The 22,299-nt window shown below is 43.5% G+C and overlaps 1 protein-coding gene across 7 annotated transcripts in view; it reads left to right on the top strand.

Moving 5' to 3' along the window:
* LRP4 (LDL receptor related protein 4) overlaps window positions 1–22,299 on the top strand; it is a 157,321-nt gene that overhangs the window by 111,343 nt on the left and 23,679 nt on the right. For 6 of the 7 annotated variants that reach the window (XM_061610921.1, XM_061610916.1, XM_061610918.1 and 3 more), the window contains 17 exons: window positions 3,682–3,810; window positions 5,240–5,359; window positions 5,782–5,907; window positions 6,803–6,928; window positions 8,144–8,278; window positions 8,636–8,761; window positions 9,512–9,742; window positions 10,034–10,190; window positions 12,616–12,833; window positions 13,595–13,771; window positions 15,365–15,490; window positions 16,819–17,027; window positions 17,728–17,809; window positions 19,187–19,292; window positions 20,470–20,671; window positions 21,441–21,630; window positions 21,927–22,058. In XM_061610921.1, coding sequence (XP_061466905.1) covers window positions 3,682–3,810; window positions 5,240–5,359; window positions 5,782–5,907; window positions 6,803–6,928; window positions 8,144–8,278; window positions 8,636–8,761; window positions 9,512–9,742; window positions 10,034–10,190; window positions 12,616–12,833; window positions 13,595–13,771; window positions 15,365–15,490; window positions 16,819–17,027; window positions 17,728–17,809; window positions 19,187–19,292; window positions 20,470–20,671; window positions 21,441–21,630; window positions 21,927–22,058 — 2,592 coding nt within the window. The remainder of the gene's footprint in view (window positions 1–3,681; window positions 3,811–5,239; window positions 5,360–5,781; window positions 5,908–6,802; window positions 6,929–8,143; window positions 8,279–8,635; window positions 8,762–9,511; window positions 9,743–10,033; window positions 10,191–12,615; window positions 12,834–13,594; window positions 13,772–15,364; window positions 15,491–16,818; window positions 17,028–17,727; window positions 17,810–19,186; window positions 19,293–20,469; window positions 20,672–21,440; window positions 21,631–21,926; window positions 22,059–22,299) is intronic. The other variant, XM_061610917.1, reaches the window with a different exon arrangement.

The following is a 22,299-nucleotide window of genomic DNA, read 5'->3' as shown; positions in this document are numbered from 1 at the left end:
CCTCAAAGGGAGCTCAAGGTGGCATACATGATTCTCCCACTCCCCTATTTTATCCTCGCAGCAGCCGAGTGAGGTAGGATAGGCTGAGAGATAGTGACTGGTCCAAGGGCACCCAGTGAGCTTCATGCCTTAGTGGGGATTTGAACCCTGGTCTCCCAGTCCTATACTACACTGACATATTGCCTCTGTGGAACCAGGAAAATAAACTCCTCTGCAGATGTTTTCAACCAAGCCACCAGTCCCATTCTTTTATGGCTGGGTACATGTAAGAGCTCTCTTTGTTTCTAATTTTGTGAGACTAGGATGACAGCAATCCCCTGAGCAGCCTGTCTTGTGAAACAGGCTGCTGTTACACAGTTGGTAGGAAAAATTCAGCTAATGTTTTTTGTTACTATTTTTACTTAAGAAAGTTTTTTTTTTAAGTTAGTCATTTGTTTTCTTGGTCCAATAAAAGCCATCATGTTATTTGCTGTGTATCTCTCCAGTATCTCTTGGCAACCTGAGGTTGGTTTCCCCTTATCTGTTTCCTGAGTACTGGGACTTTGAACCAGACCTTGAGGAAAGTTTTTTTGTGAGCTTGGGAAAGTGGCTATGTTAAAGTCAACTTTTTTTGGGTGGGGAAGGATCTGCTTTAATTTGTGCCAAAAGATTCTGAGGAAGCTCTCCTGATGAATTCCTTCCCAGGACTCTACCTCCTTTTCCTTCCAGCCTGTGGGATCATCCCAAACTCCCCCTTTTTACTTGTTCCTTAAGCATTTATCACCGGTGAGTTGAAAGATGGTTGGAGTTCACTGTTGAAGTATTGGGGGAGCCAGCTTTAGCCTTTTGTGGATTGCCCCTTTCTATAGGTCATTTAACACTTTTATCAGGTTTCTGTTTCCTCCCCTACCTGCCCTGTCTGAGCTCAGTTGGTTTTGTAGCAGTAGCAGAACTCTCCTCCACTTCTGCCTCAAGGGCATTTTACAGAAATTTGTTCTAGATAGGAGGAAACTTCAAAAGGTTTGGGTTGGGGATGGGGAAGACAATTGGGGCTGCCAGCTCCTGAAGGGCAAGGGTGGGGAATGGTGGTGTGTGGGGTTGTCTTTTATCTCTCCAGATAATAAGAGCTGGCAAGGAGCCAAAGTTACAAAGACTTCTGAGCAAGGAAAAGGCTCTGAGAGGGAGGAAGCCAACCTTGCTCTCCTCTCCATTGGCGGGGCCTGCTCTGGCTGGTTATTAATAAACATACTCCCAGGGATGGAAGAGGAACAAAACTTTAACCTTGCCATGTTTAGTGGTAGGGTAAAGGGAAGTTAGTCTTTCTAGGACTCTGTATTTCTAAAAATCTGTCTTAATATATATATTTTTTAAAAAGCACATGAAGAGTGTTTCCTCATTTTAAACCTACCTCATTGGTGCTGCTCTTCCCCCCCAAGCTCCCCATCCCCTGCTTGTTAGCATTTGCAATTAAAGAAGACGTTTGGCCAGCAAAGAGGGTCTAGATGTAGTCTAGGCCAGAGGTGGGCCGACTTTTGGCTTTCAAGTTCTACTTTTTCTTTCTCTAGAACCCTGAGTTCTTCCAACAGGAGCCATGTGGAAAACAGTGGCTCAGTGGGGAGAGTGGGCACAGCACTTTGAACTGAGGAACAGCACATGCTGTTTTTAATAACATAATTTTTAGTGCCAGAACTGAGCTGAATCTTTCCACACAAAACTCTACTCCTGGTTTTCTACCAAGCTTTCTGTTTCAACAGCCTAATTGAGAAAGAGAGGAAGAAGGTCTCATTCTCTCCCCCCACTTGTTGCTATTGGTAAACAATTGGGAGTCAAATTTGCTGATATACTGCAGATCACCAGGAGACCTACCAGCACATCCCAATTGTATGTCCTGCCTATCTTTGGTCTGGGCGTCAGTGTTAGTCCTTAGTGGCCATTTGCTGCCTTACCTTAAAATGCTGTTAGATTCAGGGCAGATCCACACCATACATTTAAAGTACATCCAACACACCTTTAAATCACATGGTTTCCCCTACAGAATCCCAGGGATTGTGGCTTCCCCCTCACAGAGCTACAAATCCCCAACAACTTAACAAACTGCAGTTCCCATGATTCTTTGGGTGGGAGAGCTGTGCTTTAAATGTGTGTTGGATGTGCTTTAAATGTATGGTGTGGATCTGCCCTCACTTGTGTATGTGTGTGGGTGCTTGAATTTTCTGCTGTGGCAGTGCTGCTCAGACTTCTTCCCAGAGTTGTCTTTCTGTTTGTGCTTTGTGGTTCTGATTCTTCATTCCTTGCATCTTGCAGTTCTGACAATGATGCATGGTGACATTGTCCCAACACAGAGAATGTTGTTGTCTTGGGCAGCTCTTTCCTGTACTATAAAGAATTGCTGTGGAGAAGGGCAGCATTGTAAAATCTTTGTCTTAGGTTACACTGGGACCTGCCCAGAGTCAGAGTGTGTCTGGAAAGAATTTGTATGTAAAAAAACAAGAGATGCTTGTTCTGGCATCATTTTGAGAGAAACCAAATTCTTCAAAAGCCTGGCGCTGTTCATGATGTCTTCTGCTCAGCAACTCTGACAAGATTTAAACCTGCAAATGAGCAGCTCTGCTTTTCAGTCTTAACAACTCAGCTAACATCAAACATTGGCACAGTCAGTTCTTAGGTGTATATGGGTGTGACTCCAGGGATAGGGTAAACTATAGCTATGTGACAGCCTGAAGCTATCTCAAAAGTTAGCTTACTCTTTAGGCCTTTAGAAAACAGCATGTCCTAGTGCTTGGAGCACTTGATGAGTACTTGGAATGCTTCATTGTACATACATTCACACATGATGATGGCAGTTAATACATGATTAACTGTGAATATTCACATGTTTTAACATGCTGAAGCCTGCTGTTTTAAATGTGTGTGGGGTCACACACTGTGTCTTCATGCCCAAAGAGTTCTATTTTTGGTAACATTCATAAGCTTGTCTCACCAATGAAAAGCTACAGGGTTACTTTTCAATGGCATGATATTTTTTGCTGCACCTGAATGTAAGGAGGGGACAATCTCCCCATGCCTGTTGTTAGCATGCTAACTGTATACATTATGCCATCCTTAATGAGTGAAACTGCTAGCATCAGTTACCACTTGGAAGATGGCTCTAGATAAAATGGGCCAAGGTCCTACTATGGAGCCTGATAAGACATGAAGTCTGTGCCACTAGACATGAGCACTGACTATATGAACACACCCTGACTTTCATTTTTCTGGTACATAACATTGGGATAATAGTAAAGAATGTTGGAAACGTTTCATTCCTGATGGATGCCTGTAAAGCAGTGAACATTTTGTCCAGAAACAAAGAATCCTCCATTGCAGGCAATTGTATTTCACTGCAAGTGTAACACTGTGACACTTTTCAATGTAGTGGCAAGCTTGTGTGCATGTCTTCCCTCCTGTATTGGGGAAGGGCCATTTGCATACGGATGGTCCTTGGTTCAAGCCCCAGCATCTCCAGGTGGGGCTGGGAAAGATTCCCATCTAGAATCTTGGAGAGCCGCTGCCAGTCCGTGTAAACAATGCTGAGCTAGGTGGTCTGATGAGTTGACTTGATAAAAGGCAGTTTAATTGTGTATCTTCCTATTGCTCCACAGTACCAGAAGCACAGATTGATACTTTTTGGCCTCACTTGCTTCTTCTTCATTCCTTTGTTAGCATCAGATATTCCAGCAGCAACGTGTAGCCTGGAGGAATTCCAGTGTGCATATGGGCGCTGTATCCTGGACATCTACCACTGTGATGGAGATGATGACTGTGGGGACTGGTCTGATGAATCTGACTGCTGTAAGTTACTTGGCGAGGCCATGGGTTGATGCACACACTGAATTTCATCCTTGAGAAAACAAAATTGCTGCGTCAAGAACCCTTGGATTCTGTGCTCAGAAGAAATTGTGCAAATCCAAATTTACTTTCAAATATTAGATTTTCTCAGAATTACAACTGGAATGGAAAGGATAGGAAAGAAAGGAGATGTGGATTGCATAAGCGTTAAGGGGATAGGGACAAAGATCCAGGAGCATAACTAGGTCCTTCGTATGTAACTTATAATAAATTTCTATCCAGCTTCTGAAATCTCTCTCTAGCCTGGGTGGCCCCTTACTTTTGTGATACCTCTCTTACTTACTGTTTTAGAAGGCCATGCTCCCCCTGCCCAGTTCAGTTACATTTCAGATGAGTCAAGGAAGGGTAAATTAATTATGTTTTGCCCCTGTATCTTTCTCCCATAATTCAGGCACTGATTGTTGACACTCTGGCTGATTTTATTGGTTGGTTGAGGATAATGTACAGGAGAGAAGGGCTGTGGAAGATCATTACTGAAAGAGCAAAATTCCCCACCTCCATGCACACATTATATATCGTTGTTGAAACAGGGACATGTTGGCAATGCATCTGTTTTGCTTATTGCTGCTGGATATGCTTGTTGTTGTAAACAGCAGTGAATATGTCAGTGACTCTTCAGAGGGTTCAGTAATGTTCTTTCAGTTGCCAGGATAGCAATCTCGTAATTGTCATGAGGTTCCTCCAGATTATCTTTCACCTGTCAGTGATATGATTTCCTATTGAATGAATAGTAACCACATATAATTTCTGTAGTTCAAGAAATGCAAGTTTGGATTTATCCAGTAAATAAACAGCTGCAGCAAACTGTCAGCCTTGGACTTGGGCTCATCTTTATATAGTGTTCAAGTACTTCTGTCAAAAGCTTAATTTCAGGCTATATACAGTCCCCTCTCCAGGGCTGCACATGGAGTGTGCTAGACCCTCCTTGTCTCATACACCATGGGGTCTGACTGGAAAGCTGCATTCTGAATTTAAAGAGTTTCTATTTGTTGGTTAGAAGTTAAGGGGAACAGGGAGAGGTTTTTTTATTTGTTTAATTAAATTAAAGCTACCACTAGCCCTTAAAAATGTTAAATTAATAGTCAGACATTAACCTATTGTTACTGTTAATTTGTATGTGGTGATTCATGAAGTTATTCTTCATGATGTGTCCAGTAATGAGAAGGGGTAACAGGAAATGTTTTAGAGGGCCACTTGGCATTCTCTGGAGTCATTCTTATAAATGGGATGGATCTGTATGGTATCTCTGGAAGCCTGAGAGTCAAAGATTTCCAGCATTTCCTCAGGCACATGCAGTTGAGGCCCCTGGTCTTGTCACTCTAATTTGGGCACAATAGAATATGGATTATAATGTGCTGTCCTCTCTTTGTAGCCTCTCACCAGCCATGCCGCTCTGGGGAGTTCATGTGCAACAATGGTTTGTGCATTAATGCTGGATGGAGATGTGATAGTGACTTTGACTGTGATGACCAGTCGGATGAGAAGAACTGCAGTGAGTGCCTTGGGACTTGTATTGAGACCTGGTGTCAGGGCAACAAGAGGGGTGGTGTGGGACAGTAGAAAAGAAGGATGTGAAGCCCAGGGGGCAACTTTTAGTTTTGGATAAGATGCACTGTTTTTGTTTTTTCCTGGGATTATATTTTTGTATTTCAATTGTGAGGCGTTAGTCTGACTTCTTAGGGTATATTTCTTAATACAAGACTTTGGCTTATTTAATATTTATATGACTATTTATTTAAATTTACTTATGTCTTGCAATTAGTGATTTCTACTGAAAAGTTATGAAAAATTTTCTGATGTTGTTGTGAGCCACTTTCAGCATGGTTTCTCATGGGAAAGCAGCATACAACATAAGCTGATGATAATGGATGAACAGGTCAGATTTGCTGAATTCTCTCATTTTTATTTCCTTAGCAACATCTATGTGCACAGCTGATCAGTTCCGCTGTAAATCTGGCCGCTGTGTTCGCTTGTCTTGGCGCTGTGATGGAGAGGATGATTGTGGTGATTACAGTGATGAGGAAAACTGTGAGGATACAGGTGAAAACTTTGAAAACAAATTTTTTTTATTCAGCTTTCCTGTATTAGGCTCATCTGTAAAATGTAACATATACAGGATTATGAAGGGAGTTTCAGATTTTGGTGCACCTACTGGATGAAACAATGTAGTATGTCCTGATTCTTTATTTTGGGGTTGTCCTTCTGCCTAGCCCTGCCCGACTTCACCAGCCTTCCTGATAAGTAGCACTCCAGTGTGCCCACCCAAATGCCCACCCACATGGTGTGTGGGCAGAAGCTTCTGCCAGTGGAATTTCTGCCAGCAATAGCCAGCAAAACCCCTTAAAACAGGGTGTTTCAGTGGGAGGGGAGGGAGCATTATAGAAACTGCTGGATCCACTTGGAACTCTGTTGCTGTCGTGTGATGGCAATGGGCCCTATCTAGGCCTCTTTGTGGGCATTTTTTCATGCCCCACCTTCCATTCTGCTCTGGCCAGCGCAAGCCATGGAACTGTGAATACATTGCTGGCTATGCCACTCCTGCCACTGCCAGTCAGGGGTTAGGATTACATTCTTATAAAATTAGATAGAAGACTGAAGCTGTGTTTTCAGGATGGTGTTCAGGACCTCTTCACATATGGATTCTTTTGGCATGAATATCCAAACTGGTGGATTTAAGGCCTTCTTCACAAACATGTAGATAGGACTGGTAATACTCTGCCAAGCTTTCAGTGCTGGTGTGGAACAATATTCATAGTAATATACATAGCTAGATACACCAATGGCCTGACTTGGTATAAAGCAGCTTCCTGTGTTCCTAAAGCTGTGGAATCTTCTGGAATGTGGCTGCAAATGGAAATAAAGTAGTATCCTTACTATATGTGAAAACTAGAGTGCCAGCTCTAACTGTTGCTAACTTTCTCTTCTGCCCCTTTAGGAAGTCCCCAGTGTGCTCCTGATCAATTTCTGTGCCGAAACGGACGCTGTATCGGCCAAAGAAAACTGTGCAATGGTGCAAATGACTGCGGAGATGGCAGTGATGAAAGCCCTGACCAAAACTGCCGTAAGTTCTATCCCCATGCCACCCCGCCACCCCCAAACACTAATTAATTTGGAAGTCATTCTCAGAGATGTGAGAGATTGTTGGGAGATATTTCAGGTTATGTGGTGGAGGTAGAAAAAGGTACCCCAGCTCTTATTTCTGGGGAGATGAGCTAGCCCTCTAAAAGAGCAGTGGGAAGATTAAAAGGGGAAAAAATCTCACACTTCCCTTGGGTAAGGCTTCAGGGGACCAGTTCTAAGAGCAAGGATGCTGTCAGAAGTTGTAGGGCACTATTTTGACCCTTCTGCTCATTTATGGTATTCCCATTCTTCAGTGTCTCAGACATTTTTTGCTGAGAAGTCAAGATACAAGAGGGAAAGGGAGGCAGAGCAATTGTCCCTTTCTGATTGGTATAGCTATTTTTGCTATTGTTAATTAGGAGCGCTTTAATAGAATGATTATCTTAGAGAAAGAAAAGTGGATGTCAGAGGGGGGAAGAGGGTGGTTGTTGGAAAGCGAACAGAAAAACAACTGGGAAGGAAGCTCCAAGGAACATGAGTGGAAGAGAAAAAGGCACTTGAAAGAGGTGAGTCAAGGGACCGTTCTTAGTGGCCTTAGAAATTCCCTTTCCTCTTGGGATGGGCTTTCTGGCTTGCCGTATGGGAGTATCAGAGCAGGCAGCATGTGGAAGGGAATGGGAGCAATTCTGTACATGAAATAAGGTGGGTATCTTTCCGCCTCAGGAACAACTTCAGTGGCCTGCTTTGCACGTCACATTAAACCATGGTGAATAAGCAACGTGCTGGTTCATACTGCTGAAATTGCAAGTGCTTTGCCCCTCCTCCACTCCTGCTGCACTGCCAGGAAACAAGCCATGATCTGGTTTATGGTATAGTCAGAACCCATGCCCATGTTTTGCTTCTTGCTACAAACCTTGGCTTCTACTTCTGGTTTGTTTGGAGAGAAACAAACCATGAGCCTGGGTTCAGCTGGCTCAGTAAGCCAGAGCATGTTTCCTGGCACCATGCCTATAGCAGGAGTGGAGGAGTGAAGCGCACGTGATTTCAGCAGTGTGCACCAGTGCACTGCTCATTCACAAAAGACATAGTTTATTTTAACTATGGTTTAATGTGATGTGTGAACCAGGCTGTTGAAGGGCTGCTGCTACCTTTTAAATACAAATTTTAGAAAAAAAACCCCAGTTGTTGTGTGAGTTTTCCATTTTATGTTCCACAGGTCTTCGAACTGGAGAGGAAAACTGTAACCTCAGCAATGGGGGCTGTGCCCAGAAGTGCCAGATGACTCGAGGGATGGTGCAGTGTACCTGCCATACCGGTTACAGGCTCCTGGAGGATGGGAGGTCATGTCAAGGTGAGTAACCTCATGCCTTAGGACATCTGTTGGTAGATTCACAAATATCTACAGTATGAATAGATGTGGAATTTATTAGATTCATGCTCATGACCTGGCCTGGCCTATATCCTAGCACTGCCAGTTTAGGATCAACTACGTAATTGCTCTGGGGGTCATGTGCTGTTAGTCTACTGGATCTATTGAGTTGAAAGGCCTATTGATCTGAGTTCTTGTGTTCTTTCTCTTCTGACTACATCCATCATGGACTGAGTTGAAAATCAACAAGAGTGTGCAATCAAGAGCTTAAGGAAGAGCTGTTCAGTCATTTTTGTACATGTGAACACATGGTAACTCACATTCCTTTCCCTCTTCCAGATGTGAATGAATGTGCTGAGGAAGGCTATTGCAGCCAGGGATGCACCAACAGTGAGGGTGGTTTCCAGTGCTGGTGTGAGCAAGGTTATGAACTTCGCCCGGACAAGCGCAGCTGTAAAGCCTTGGGTAAGAAGGAATTCTCAGCTCCTGTGGCCACCTGTTCTGTCACTGTTGGACTTACCACTACCTAAAAGCCACAGCTGTGTCTGATGTAATCTTGTTGGGTTAGTTTAGGGCTTCAGCTTTTATTTGGAGATTAATCCTCAGTAGCTGCTTACATAGTAAAATAGACCCATGCTCTTTCTTTATCTCTCCCCTGCCTGCATGCTCTTGCTATATGAGCATTTTAGCAGACACTTGCACATCAGTTAAGAAACAAGAGAGCGGATGTCAGAGAATCTGCAACTAAGAGCATGATTAAACTTTAGTGAATGTTTGTTTGTTGAAGGCTGTGAAGCTGCTGAAGGCTGAGCCAAGAGATTTGCATGCCCACATGGGGCTTTTTTGTTAGGTCTTAGATATGCCAGTTCCTCCGATTCCTGAGAAACCACATGGGAGCTGTGCCAGTTCCTATCACCAGTCCAACAGCAAGGGCTGACTTCAGCAAAACAGAGGAGTTGTAGGGTTTACATGTGTGGCATAGTCCATGTGCAACATCCCCCCTTCAACACAGTATCACTTTTGTAAGGATCTCACATTTCAGAATGGATGTTAAAAAGCCAGATCAGAACTAGGAAAGCTGTGTAGATAATGTTCTGCTGTTAGTTTGGATGCTCTTGTTGTGGATCTATGAACTGTCTCTGTGTTGCCTTTATGATATTGATGTTGCAGTCCAGCATTACCAGCCCCTTCTCTTCGTCTGTCTGCATCCTTCAGGGCCAGAGCCTGTGTTGCTTTTTGCCAATCGGATTGATATCCGGCAGGTCTTACCCCACCGGTCAGAGTATACCTTACTCCTGAACAACCTAGAAAATGCTATTGCACTTGATTTCCACCATAGCAAGGAGTTAGTGTTCTGGTCTGATGTAACACTGGACCGCATCATGAGGGCTAACCTGAATGGCAGCAATGTAGAGGAAGTGGTGTCTACAGGATTGGAGAGTCCAGGTGAGTGTTTTCAAGGACTCCAGAGTCACAGGGAGTAGAAAGTGTGGGAATATATTTTGGGATGGGGAATGGTGGATATCTAGGTCAATATACTAGAGGGTTTGCTGTCTAGTTGCTTTGATTTGGCAAGGCATAATGAAGGAGTCTTTTCACACTTTCCTTTAGTGGAAGAGAAAAATTATAGTAGTTGCTTAATGGGACTCAATATGTTGCACAGATTATGCTTAATGAGACTCTTTATGATGCACAGACTACACTAACCATAGACTTCCCTTCTGCTTTGGGTCCTAGGTGGATTGGCCATTGACTGGATCCATGACAAGCTGTACTGGACAGACTCTGGGACATCTCGCATTGAAGTAGCAAACTTGGATGGGACCCACAGGAAGGTGCTTCTCTGGCAGAACCTGGAAAAACCTCGTGCAATTGCCCTTCACCCCATGGAGGGGTGAGTGAGGGATGGTTGTGGATTCCTATGTTAATTTATCTGTCGAAGCATATTGGGCTGAAGCTGGCCAAGTACACTGGGTTCGATCTATACTTGCCCTTCTGCAGATGGAACCGTGTGGATGATTCCACTAGAGCAGTGGTATTCAACTGGTCCAGACCTGAGAACCACCTCTGATTCCCAGCCTGCAACATGGGACCCACTTGCACATTTTCATTTTTGATTTATTTAATATGATCGTAATTCTCATTACTAATCATAAAATTACTAATCATAAAATGGCAGTTCAGAGGAATATACATAGTGCTACCTTGACATTACAACTATATTAAAACTAGTAATAATTGAAATAGACTTACAATTTCAGTGAGATACCTGGGCATGTTTCTTCTTCCAGATTTCATTCCAGTGAGAGGTGATGTTAGAAAGGCTCCCTTTCTATAACTGTCACCACCTCCTTTCTTTCTCTGTCACCTACTAGTCTCTTTTTCTCACCCTGCCTTTTTGCACTTTCTGTCCTCAGTTGCCAGGCTTGCCTTTGTTTTTCTCTCTTCTCACTTTCCAGCTTCTCTGCTGCTTCCTTGCGCTGTTTTACTCCTTTCTGTGCTACCACTTTCTCTCGACCCACAATCCTCTCATCTTTCACTTTCTCTTGCCACCTTCGTAGTCCTTTCTCTGCTGTCACATTCTCTCTTGCATCACCTTTCTTCACAATCTTTTCTATCACCAGTTTATCCTCTTCCCCTCCATTAAGCACTAGCGTTGGGAAGGGAGTTAGCTGGTTCCCCTGTGAAGGTGCAGAGAGACTGCAGCTCCTGCGGACTTGGATTCCCGTTGATTTCCCATGGAAGAGTGAGTGGGGGTTGGGGTTGGGGCTTTTCCCCTATCATTACCCCTGCCTTTCTGGCAAGGTGGGGTTGTAGCCTCCCTCGTCAGGCCCCCTTGTTGGAAGGAATCAAAACAAGGATGGGTTCTCTGTGCAGGGCAGATGTTGTCAGCTTGGCTTTGCTCAGCATGCCCCTAGCTCTTTGCTCTTGTCAAGCCCAAGAGCCAACCCCCCACTCCTCCTTCACCTCGTTACCCTGGCCTGACACCAGGCTCTCCTTTTCAACCACGGGTGCAAAACCCAAAGTTGAGGTTGCTGCTGGGTTAAGATGCATTTGGCAAAGAACCCCCCTCCCTGCATGCAACTCGCACTCAGTACGTGTTGGCCGTCTTGTCTGCACTCTTTCTGTGCTCTGCTGCTGCCGCTGCTGCCATCACCACTGTCACCAGGCTGGAGAAGGGGAGGAGCACCACACCTTCTCACCAGTGTGGGGCACGAGCAGTCCTTGGATGGAGTCTGCCAAGTTTGTGCAGGCTGTTTTGTGTTGTGCCTTACAGGATTGATGACCGCTGCCTACCAATTGGAGCCCTTAACTATTGACGCATAATGAGAAGCAGTGGGAAGGTTCTCTTTTCCTTGCTCTCCTATTCCTGCTCCCCTCTCCCATGCTGTTTTAAAGGAGAGGGGCAATTCCTTAGTTGTGGGGGAAGGGGCAGTGAAGGAGGAGCAACAAATGCAGGTGAAGGAGATGGTTGCCCCAATTGTTGCATAATCTGCCTAATTAGAAAGCAAAGATCCTGTGGTTTGAGAAAGGCTTTGTGCAGCCCACCTAGCATGGGCTCATGATCCATGGGTTGAAGACCAGTGCCCTAGAGGAGACTACCAGGGGGTGGGGGGGAGGTGATTGCTTGCCAATTCCCCTTTCTCCCTGCAGTCCATTGCACCACCTTTCAGCCTCCCAACCCTCCAGAGTGGCTTTTCAGAAGGCTGTGGGGAAAGAAGAAATTGGTACAATTCTCCTCCCCCTTTGTCCAGCAGGGGCATCTGCTGAGCAGAGTTCTGCTCCTAAGAATCATTGTACTGAGCAGCGGAGCTCTTCTTACTTTCCTAGGCCTCACAAGTGTTCCTGAACAATGCTTTATATACTGCTTTTAATTTTTTTTGTTTGTTTATTACATTTATATCCTACCTTTCCTCCAAGGAGCTCAAGGAGGCATTTTATTCTCCTCTCCATTTGATCCTCACAACAACCTTGTGAGGTAGGTTAGGTTGAGACACAGTGATTGACCTGTGGTTGCACAGTGAGCTTCATGGCTGAGTGGGGATTTGAACCCTGGTCCTAGTCTAACACTTTAACCATTACTGGCTCTCAACACAAATAATTTTACTATAGATACTGCAAGGGGTTCCAGACAGTAATGTTAGTTTGGCAAAAGTGCTTGTTGGAGCCTTGGAGAGCTGCAGTCTGAATCCATAGTCCTTGATGGCTTTCATGTATACCACTTGACTTTAGATTACTGATGTTGTTCTGGTGAGCAATGTCTATTAACTTTGGAGGATCTCAGCTTTCCAGCAGTCATATTTTTTCTTCTCCAATAGTACCATCTACTGGACAGATTGGGGAAATACACCTCGCATTGAATACTCCAGCATGGATGGCTCCAATCGCCGCATCATTGCTGACACTCATCTTTTCTGGCCAAATGGGCTAACCATTGACTATGCAGGGCATCGAATGTACTGGGTAGATGCCAAGCATCATGTTATTGAGAGGGCTGACTTGGATGGACAGAACAGGAAGGCTGTTATTAGCCAAGGTGAGATGATGGAATGCCCTCCTCTCGCAGATTCCATTGATGTCGATCCTGATGGGTTTTAGGTGCCCTTTTTCAAAGCTCATCTTTTCTCTTGAGGCATTTGGTTAAATTGGCTGGAAATAGAGATGGAGACTGCCCTCACTGGTTTTGATTCTGATTTGTTACGGGTTTTGATGCGTTTTCATTTTTGTGGTTGAGTTTGTGTTAACGCATTTTCTGTATTGTAACCCACTCTGATTAATTTTAGTGAAGAGTGGGCTAAAAGAGGCTCACATACAATAATAAATAAATAACAAAACTGGGACTGTTGGCCACTGTACAGGTTGCACTAAGAAAGGCAATGAGAAGACTACAGATCCAGTGCATGCTCTACCTATGTCTTGCATGTTTATCTGTACTAGGTAGAGTTAGCAGTAAGCTATTGCCCAGATCTTGAACTAGACAAAGTGAGGGTTGAGTCCTTGAGTTGTCTTGAAAAGGAATGCATGGTATGCATTTGTTCACAGTTCTTCATGCTTGCTTATTCAAGCTATCTATAACTTATTAAATCAGCATTCTCCTTGGTCGTCTTTCAGTTTCTCTTTGGAGTGGGCATCATACGTGTTCTCTCAGTGAAGTATAGCTCTTGATACATATGCTAGATTTGGCCTTGCTTACTTTTTTAGTTGGAGACACTTCTGGGTTAGAGATAGAAGCACTGTTTAGAAAGAATGATTTTGACTTGGAATAATCCATATGCCTATACTGCACTCTTGCTGCAGGCCTTCCACATCCTTTTGCCATCACAGTATTTGAAGACAGCCTGTACTGGACAGATTGGCATACTAAGAGTATAAACAGTGCCAACAAATTTACTGGCAAGAATCAGGAGATCATCCGCAACAAGCTTCATTTCCCCATGGATATTCACACACTGCACCCTCAACGTCAACCAGCAGGTAACTGTAGAGGGAAAAGGGATATGACTACTGCCCACTTTCCAAACACTATAATATATTTGTGCTGCCATGGCATTAAAATATGTAGATGCTAAGTCACAAGCTGAAAAAATATGTTATTCACTAGGGGCTGCCGCCCCTGCATGCTTTGCTCACCTACCCCTCCTACCATAGCCAAAGGCCCCCCTTGTCCCTGTCAGGTTGCCATAGACTTCTCTCCCCCCCCCATGGGTCTCCAAAAGCCGCCCAATATGCACCAGGCACCCTCAAACACAGACACACACACACAGAGGGACTCTCTTTGTGTGTGTGTCTCTCTCTCTGTCTCTCTCTCTCACACACACTCCTCATAGTCACACTGCCACTTGCCACTGCCACCCCCACGTGTTGATACTCCCCACCCCACCCTATTTGCCTTGGCTGGCCACCGCTGGCCTCCTACCTGCCCAAGTCACAGTACTCTCACCCACCACTGCCTTTGCCTCCCCCTCCACCACTTGCGAAGCCCCCTCTGCAGCCTGAGCAGCTTCCACTACTGTTGGATAGCTCACCTGCTCACCTAGCTGTCTTTGCCACTGCACTCCGTCCCCGCTGTCACACCGCGTTATGTCATGACGGTGTAAGGGCGTACATTTTTATATAGAGAAATACCCTGTCATTAAGAAACATTTCTAGAATATATGACCTGTTTGAATTCTGAGTGTGTCAGCTTTCGTTTAATCCACTCCATCAAAATAAATGAGGCATACTTTGGGACCCTTCAAACCCTCCCTTTTTTATTTCCCAGCTTCTTTTCACATTTATTTTGATGCCATATCTCTTTTAATTCTAAGGAGATAAATCATGAATATTGATTCTGAATATTAGGGCAGAGCAACATCAGTGATCTTGTTCACACTAGTTAGCCTTAAAGATTCAAAAGGTAGTGGGATATGGTCCTCATCCACTGTCAGGGGTTGGCACTTGCCATGTTGAAACTAATAATGGATAAAGCGAACATGGACATTTGTTCCAGTCTTCTGGCTTATGATGCAATTCAGGTGTGACACTTCACAGAGAACTTGAATTGCCTTGCTGGATCAAACCAAATGTCCATGTTAAGTGCAAACTTAAGTATGCTTACTCTGAAGTCTGGCATTTTGTCTAGGCCTGACATCAGCATCCAGCAATGCTGGGCAAATGGTGGGGCTCACAAGAACTGACACACTGGTTGCTCATAATGAAAAATGCCAGTATTCTAAGACAATGAAATACAAAGCTTCCAATATATGAGCTAGCCAGAGAGTTTTGTCATTATATTTAAAAAATCATTTGAAATTCTGAAAAAACAGTTATCTCCTTTTAAAGCAGAACAAAAAAACAAGTTTTTGAAAGGCTCAGTAGCAGGAGTTTTTATGATTGGATTCTGAGAGAGCAAGGGTGAGAATGACTGTCTGTGGGCACATGCACACATACATATACATGCGCATTCACACACAGATTAAACCAGGTCTATCAAACCAGACCTTTTTGAAGCCCTGTATCTTTCTCATGCACCAACTAATGCCTTTGTTTACTAGTTTACTTATATGTGGTTGTTTTCGGCTATTTGAGCAGGGAGAAATCATTGTGGAACTAACAATGGGGACTGCACTCACCTGTGCCTACCAAACAACAAGTCATACACCTGTGCCTGCCCCACAGGCTTTCGAAAGACCAGCAGCCACACCTGTGCTCAGAGTAAGTGCAGTAAAGAAGAGTTTTTGCACATTGGTGTGTGTGTGTATAAATAAGGCAGAGAGTGGGAGAAGGAGTATTGCAGCAAAAAGAAAGGTGGGAAGACAAATTCCATATTAGGGATTATTGGGAAAAGGATTGATATGGCGCATGTTGTAAAATGTTTATGTAAATAAAATGGCTAGTATAGTAAAGTGTTTATGTAAATTGATGGCAGAGCTGCCTTTAGAATGTTGTGTTTGGTTTTGTTCTGGTTGCATCTAAAAATGTTATATAACATGAAAAGATGTAGAAAAGAACTTATAAAATGATAAAGGGATGGGAGTACTTTGAGCACTCTAAGGAAAAAAGGCTAATGTATTTGCAGTTCTTTAGCTTGGGCTTTACGATTTTTTGTTAAATTGAAAAATGGGTTACAAAACAACAAAGACGACTACTGGATAAAGAACACGATAAGGGTTCATACAGTGTGGGGAATGTGGATAGAGATTTCCCCCCCTCCTGTCATGATAGTAGATTTCAGGGTCATCCAATGGAATCAATTTTGAAAGTTAACTTATAAAATTTACTATCGCAAGCCATTTGCTTAGTTGGTTTTTAAATGGGGCTTAGATAAATTTGGCTAAATTAATACTGTCCTCTTCCAGTGGGAATGGTTTTACGTGTTTACTATTTTAAAAGTCTTACCTGTTTTTATAACTGCATATTCTATTGCTATCACCTGCCCTGGGATCTTATTTTATAATCTTATAAAAAAATAATTTGCAGGGCATACGTTTATGAACACCTACTGGCCATGATAGTTGCATGGAACCTCCAGGTTCAAAAGCAGTATACTTCTGAATATCAGTTGCTAGGGGCAAATAAGGAGGGGCAGCTTTTGCTTTCATGCCATGCTGTGGGCTTTCCAGAAGCATCTCATTGGTCACTGTGGGACACAGAATACCAGGCTTGATGGACACCGCCCCCGGGCTGCCTCAGCAGGGCCCTTCTGTTCCGATCCCTGATTTAGATGGGGAACTGGTAACAGAATGCTTCTCCTTCTGATTTTAGAAGGACTGCCAGACTAGTTTGTGCCATACTTGCTCCGCTGGGGGACATGTTTCCTAATAACATCTCTCCTCTACTCCCATCCCATTTTCCTGCAATACATGCCCACGTCCCTTCTGTGTCCTGCCTACTTGCTAGCTACACATTGTTTGGCCTTATATAATTCCATATAAGGGGTGAGGATGTAGCAGAGTTTAGATGTAACAAGATAATTTTCTGTGACTGTTACCATGTTGTTGAACTTAGAGAAATTAAAAGAAGACCTTTCGACCTTTGATCAGGTCTTGACAAGTTCCTGCTTTTTGCCCGAAGGATGGACATCCGTCGTATCAGCTTCGACACAGAAGACCTGTCTGATGATGTCATCCCCTTGGCTGATGTACGCAGTGCTGTGGCACTGGACTGGGATGCAAAGGATGACTATGTCTACTGGACAGATGTTGGCACTGATTCCATTAGTCGGGCAAAATGGGATGGAACAGGACAGGAGGTAATATGCTTTGAAATAGATGTGCACTAGTGAGATCAAGCATCTTTTGTTTGTTGCTGGTTTGTGGGCATATTATTGATTTATTGATTTATTATTTGATTTATAACTTGCCCTTCCTCTCAGCAGGAGCCCAGGGCGGCATGATATTTGCTTATATCCACTTTGGCTAATTGTAAACACCCAGGACTTAATTTAATTTGTCCCAGTTATTTGAGAAGGGTACACTGTAATAATCTTCTAATATTCTAATAGATTGCATTCTAACAATCTTCATTTCACTCATTTATAATATAGCTCACACACTGTCATTTCAGTGTTTGATTGTGTATCTGCCTTCAGGCATTCAAGATGGCATACACATGCCAATTTACAATAAAACTAGCAATACAAAATTCTAAAGGCATTTATTTATTTATTTTAAAAACCCTTAAATTTCTAAAATGACACTGTCTGGTGCCTCACCATTCTCTGACAATCCATGTGTCTCCACAATCATCAGAGCTGCCAGATAAAGGCATGCCAGGTCTTAGTTTGTTCTGCATCCATCTCTTTTATGTAGATATTCAATTAACTATGAATATCCATTTATAGTTAAATGTTGCTAGTACAGATTTGTGCTGTTGAGAGGGATCAGGCAGTGAGTCTTAAGCAAGTCTTACCACTCCCCTGAAGACTCCTTCTTGCTTTTGTTTCTTTCTAGGTTGTGGCAGATAGCAGCTTGCAAAGCCCAGCTGGTCTGGCTGTTGATTGGGTCACCAACAAGTTGTACTGGACAGATGCAGGTACTGAAGCACCGTATTCACTACAAGAGTTCCATCAACTGTTGCACTTAAAATGCCTAGACTGTGGAAGACTGCCTTCCAAATTGTAACTGGGCCATCCCTAAGATGCATATTAAGAAATATAAATATATAAATAAAATTCCCCTACAGACAAATTGGTTTTCATAAAATTACATTCCCCTATGGACGTGCAGTGTTAGTAGACACAATAAATAGTCTTCAGACAGCACAATAAATCTGTGGTTTATCATGATAGAAATGAGCCTGGCCTCCCCCTGGGTTTGGAAGCTCCCCACTTGTGTCTCTAGCATGGCTGCAAGAATGAGATTGGAATCTTTTGCTTCCAATTTCCATTAGTTTAGTGTCACATCTGAACCTAAACTGTGGTTAATCTTAACTATGGTTTGCTGAAACAAACCAATTTTATAAACCATGGCATGAAGTTGGCTTGTTTCAAACTAGCCATAGTGAAGATTTATCAGCTTGTAGGGTTTGGATGACACAGCTAGCTGTGGTTAATCAAAAACTGAAGCAAAAGCGTCCAAACTTCTTATGGCCATATAGGAGGATGGGGAGCATGGAAGGAGGCTAAGTTTGTTCCATGGTTTATAATATCAAAATGTAGTTGTTGATTTTCTAGAAATTCAGGGAATATTAACTCCTGCTTAATAATCTGAGAAAGTAAATTTCTGAAATAGGAAATTTTCCTAGGCCATTCTCAGTGGATGCTCAAGTGCCCTTGCCTGACATTTCAAACAAAAGTAAATGCTTAACTCATGTCTTAATCCTGTATGGGTTTGCTTATATAATTAGCAGAATCAAGCTTTTCCTCTACCATACTGTTTCAGGTTGTAGGTTGCGGATTGCATGTCTGAATGCTTTCCCATAGGGGAAAAATATCTCTGTATATGGAGAACGTAGCATGCTTGGCTACCATTAAACTTATACATCTCCATGACATGCTGTTTATACGTACATAGGTCTCTCCACCTCTCTCGTTACCAATCAAAAAATGGTAGTGTGTTCAACACATACAATCCCTCACCTGCAGTATGAAGTGGTCCAGTCCAAGAACTGTTCTGCATTTAATTATGCTGATAGTATGTGGTCTTTTGTTTCAATGATGACACTGGAAGTTACTTCCATGTAAGCTTGCTTCAAAATGCAGCCTAGTTGATGAAGAGTTTTTTGCAGAGATGTAGAATGGGGTTCTAAAAGATACTTCACGGGGTTGCTGAGCAAGTTAGCTTGCCCATAGTTCCTGCTAGAGTGATGAGAGTGGAGACTAACCTTCTATATAGATGATTCTTTTTTATGGTATCTCCTATAGTCCTGGAGGCTTATGATCTTTCTGTCTTCTTTCTCTGATGTTTGCAGGAACTGACCGGATAGAAGTGTCCAACTCGGATGGGACTATGCGGACTGTACTGATATGGGAGAATCTAGACAGACCCAGAGATATTGTGGTGGACCCTGTTGGAGGGTGAGAAGCTATTTTCTTAGGAGGCTACATAGCAGTAATTCCTGTGTGCCATTGGATTTTAATTCTTCATGCCAGTGCCCATCCCTGAGAGGTCCTCATTGCAATTCCTGAAAGATTGGAAAATGAGGATTTGATATGGATGGTCTTCATAAAATGGCATGATTGAAAGGGATCAGACTGCCATAGTCCAGCCACCCTGTGTAAGGATCCCCCATGCCAAACATCCTCACCTGACTAGCTCATATAACTGAACATTATGTGCAACAGAGAGTAGGAGGGGCCAAAGTGTACCATATCAAAGGTGCCTATAGACAAGGTGTAATTTCAATAAGACAAATATAGTTTGTTCAATCAAATTGGCGGCATCATGCAACAGAGAAAAGTCAAACAAAACCTGAACAAAACTCACATGAATCACATTGGTCTTCAACTAGTCTGACTGAGCTAGAGTTAAAAATTTCCTTTCTGACCACAAATATAGACATATCTTAGTCCACTGAGTTCCCACACGAAGAAAACTGTTCCAGCTTTTTAACATAGATCTTCACTGTCTGGGAAGGGCCATTGCTCAGTGGTAGAGCATCTGCTTTGAATGTAAAAGGTCCCAAGTTCAGTCCCTGGCATCTCCAGGTAGGGTTGAGAAAGACTCCTGCCTGAAACTTGAGAGAGTCACTGCCTGTTGTTGTAGACCAATTGTCTGACTCAGTATAAGGCAGCTTCCTTTGTTCCTGATATTCTGTCTCTGATCTCATGTTGAGTTCTGAATTCTCTAACAAAAACCTAGGTGCACGTTTAACTACAGAACATACTGAAAAGGGACTATGTTGTTCTACTTATCTGAAGTCCTATGGAATGGTCTGAGGACACATGAAAGATCTGAAGTGCTGCTTCTTCTCTAGATATTGGAATGGAATATATGAAACTCTATTGTCTCATATTTGTTGAGAAGAGAATGCCCTGTACAATAAGACGCCTGTTAATGAGGTCTCTTGGCAGCCTTTTTACCTCTTTCTTTGCCTGGAGTCTTAGACTAGGATGTACAGATTCTGGTCCAGTGTAGTAGCAATGACAGAAGTTGAAAGCACCTGACCAGTTAGCTTGTGGAGCTCATTGGCAACAAAGATGCTGAGATAATAAGGAACAGCAGTCATGTACAGTTTTCTGGGGTTGTGTGCAGATTCATGTACTGGACTGACTGGGGAGGTAGTCCGAAGATTGAACGTGCAGGCATGGATGCCTCTAATCGCTTGGTGATAATCTCTTCCAACCTGACATGGCCCAACGGACTAGCCATTGACTACGAGTTCCAGCGTCTGTACTGGGCAGATGCTGGCATGAAGACAATTGAGTATGCTGGCTTGGACGGCAGCGATAGGAAGGTAAGAAACCCAAAGTGAATTGAAAGCTTCTGGGAAAGGTGACACAAAGTTATTGGGGAATAAAATGTAAAGTGTTTGCCACTTGGTTCAATGTAGCTTGCTTCTGGTCTCCAGATCTCAGCTGATTCGATTGTTCACATGAGGGTTGGGACTGTCTTGTTATTGACAAAAGATGTTTCAAACGAATGTCTGTCTGAAGAGACAAATGAATTTACTTCTGAGTGAAGAATGTATACAGCAAAAAGTATGAGAAGAGGGTTGGCTACATTGCTGGAACTACTTGGAGCCTGTATGCCAGTGGTGGAGAATCACAGACCTGGGGGCTGAATGCGGTTCTCCAGGCCTCTCTGTTGAGCCCTCAGAACTCTTCCCAGGCCACACCCCTCCCTGCTCCTGCATCACATCCCAAGTGTTTTGGCCTGGCTGGAATGTGTCCTTGAATTCTGATCATGCCTCTTGCTTGCCTGGATGGAGGATAGAGAGGGGTGTGTTTAGAAACTAGCCTGTACAAAGGTAAAATTTTGCCTCTACCCTTGCCAACCACTGACTTGTGCCCCCTGGAAGGTTGCCGAGAAGGAAATACATCCCTTGGGCTGATAAAGGTTCCCTATCCCTGCTCTACACATTGAATAGTCCTCTTTTGTCACTGTTGCAAGGCCAGTTGTGTGCTGTTACCTTTTAAAGCATCTTTGTTTTGGTGGTTGGTTGATGATGAGCTCGGACGTGAGACTCATAATGCCTTCTGGATTTTTGTTTTTGGGGCTGACAGGTGTTGATTGGAAGTAATCTGCCTCACCCTTTTGGGCTTACACTTTATGGAGCTCGGATCTACTGGACTGATTGGCAGGCGAAGAGCATCCAGAGTGCTGACAAAAGGACAGGACAGAATCGTGAAACTCTGCAAGACAATCTGGAAAACCTCATGGACATCCACGTCTTTCATCGGCACAGGCCTGCAGGTATAGAAGATCACTGCATCACAATGGGAGGGCATCACCCTACAGCTAGAGAGCTAGAGAGTTTTGTCCTCATGCTCTATCCTATTAAGCACCCTGCATCCCAACAGAAATATAACTCAAAGCATATGTGAATGAATCCTTAGTTACTATTTTCATAGAAAGTGCTCTTTTGCCCACTTAATGTTGATATGCAAGCTTGGAGTATATTGAAGCATGATTTTGTTCTTGACATTCTGTATTGGGCTTCTGAGTCTGGCCTTGTGATGCATTGTTTTGTCCTTATTTTTCTCTTTCAGTACATACAGCATGTACAGTTAATAATGGTGGATGCAGTCATCTTTGCCTCCTGGCTCCTCTCCCTAAAGGTTACAGCTGTACTTGTCCCACTGGTATCAACCTACAGTCAGATGGCAAGACTTGCTTACCAGGTAGGCCTCTTCATGTTCTGTATGGCCCTTGGGTCTCTAAGCCCCATATTCTGCTCCCAATAGGCCTCTGTGTACAAAGCCCTACAGCAGGGGTGCCCTCTGTATGTGGTGCCCTCCAGATTTTGTTGGTCTCCAGCTCTCATTATTCCTGATCGTTGGCCATGCTGGCTGGGGCTGATGGGAGTTGGAGTCCAACAACATCTTGAGGGTGCCATGATGACAACCCCAGCCCTACAGGACA

Source organism: Rhineura floridana, chromosome 2 (assembly GCF_030035675.1).
Source record: "Rhineura floridana isolate rRhiFlo1 chromosome 2, rRhiFlo1.hap2, whole genome shotgun sequence".
Lineage (NCBI taxonomy): Eukaryota > Metazoa > Chordata > Lepidosauria > Squamata > Rhineuridae > Rhineura > Rhineura floridana.
The sequence above is the reverse complement of the archived record's forward strand: the minus strand, read 5'-3'. Positions and strand labels throughout refer to the sequence as shown.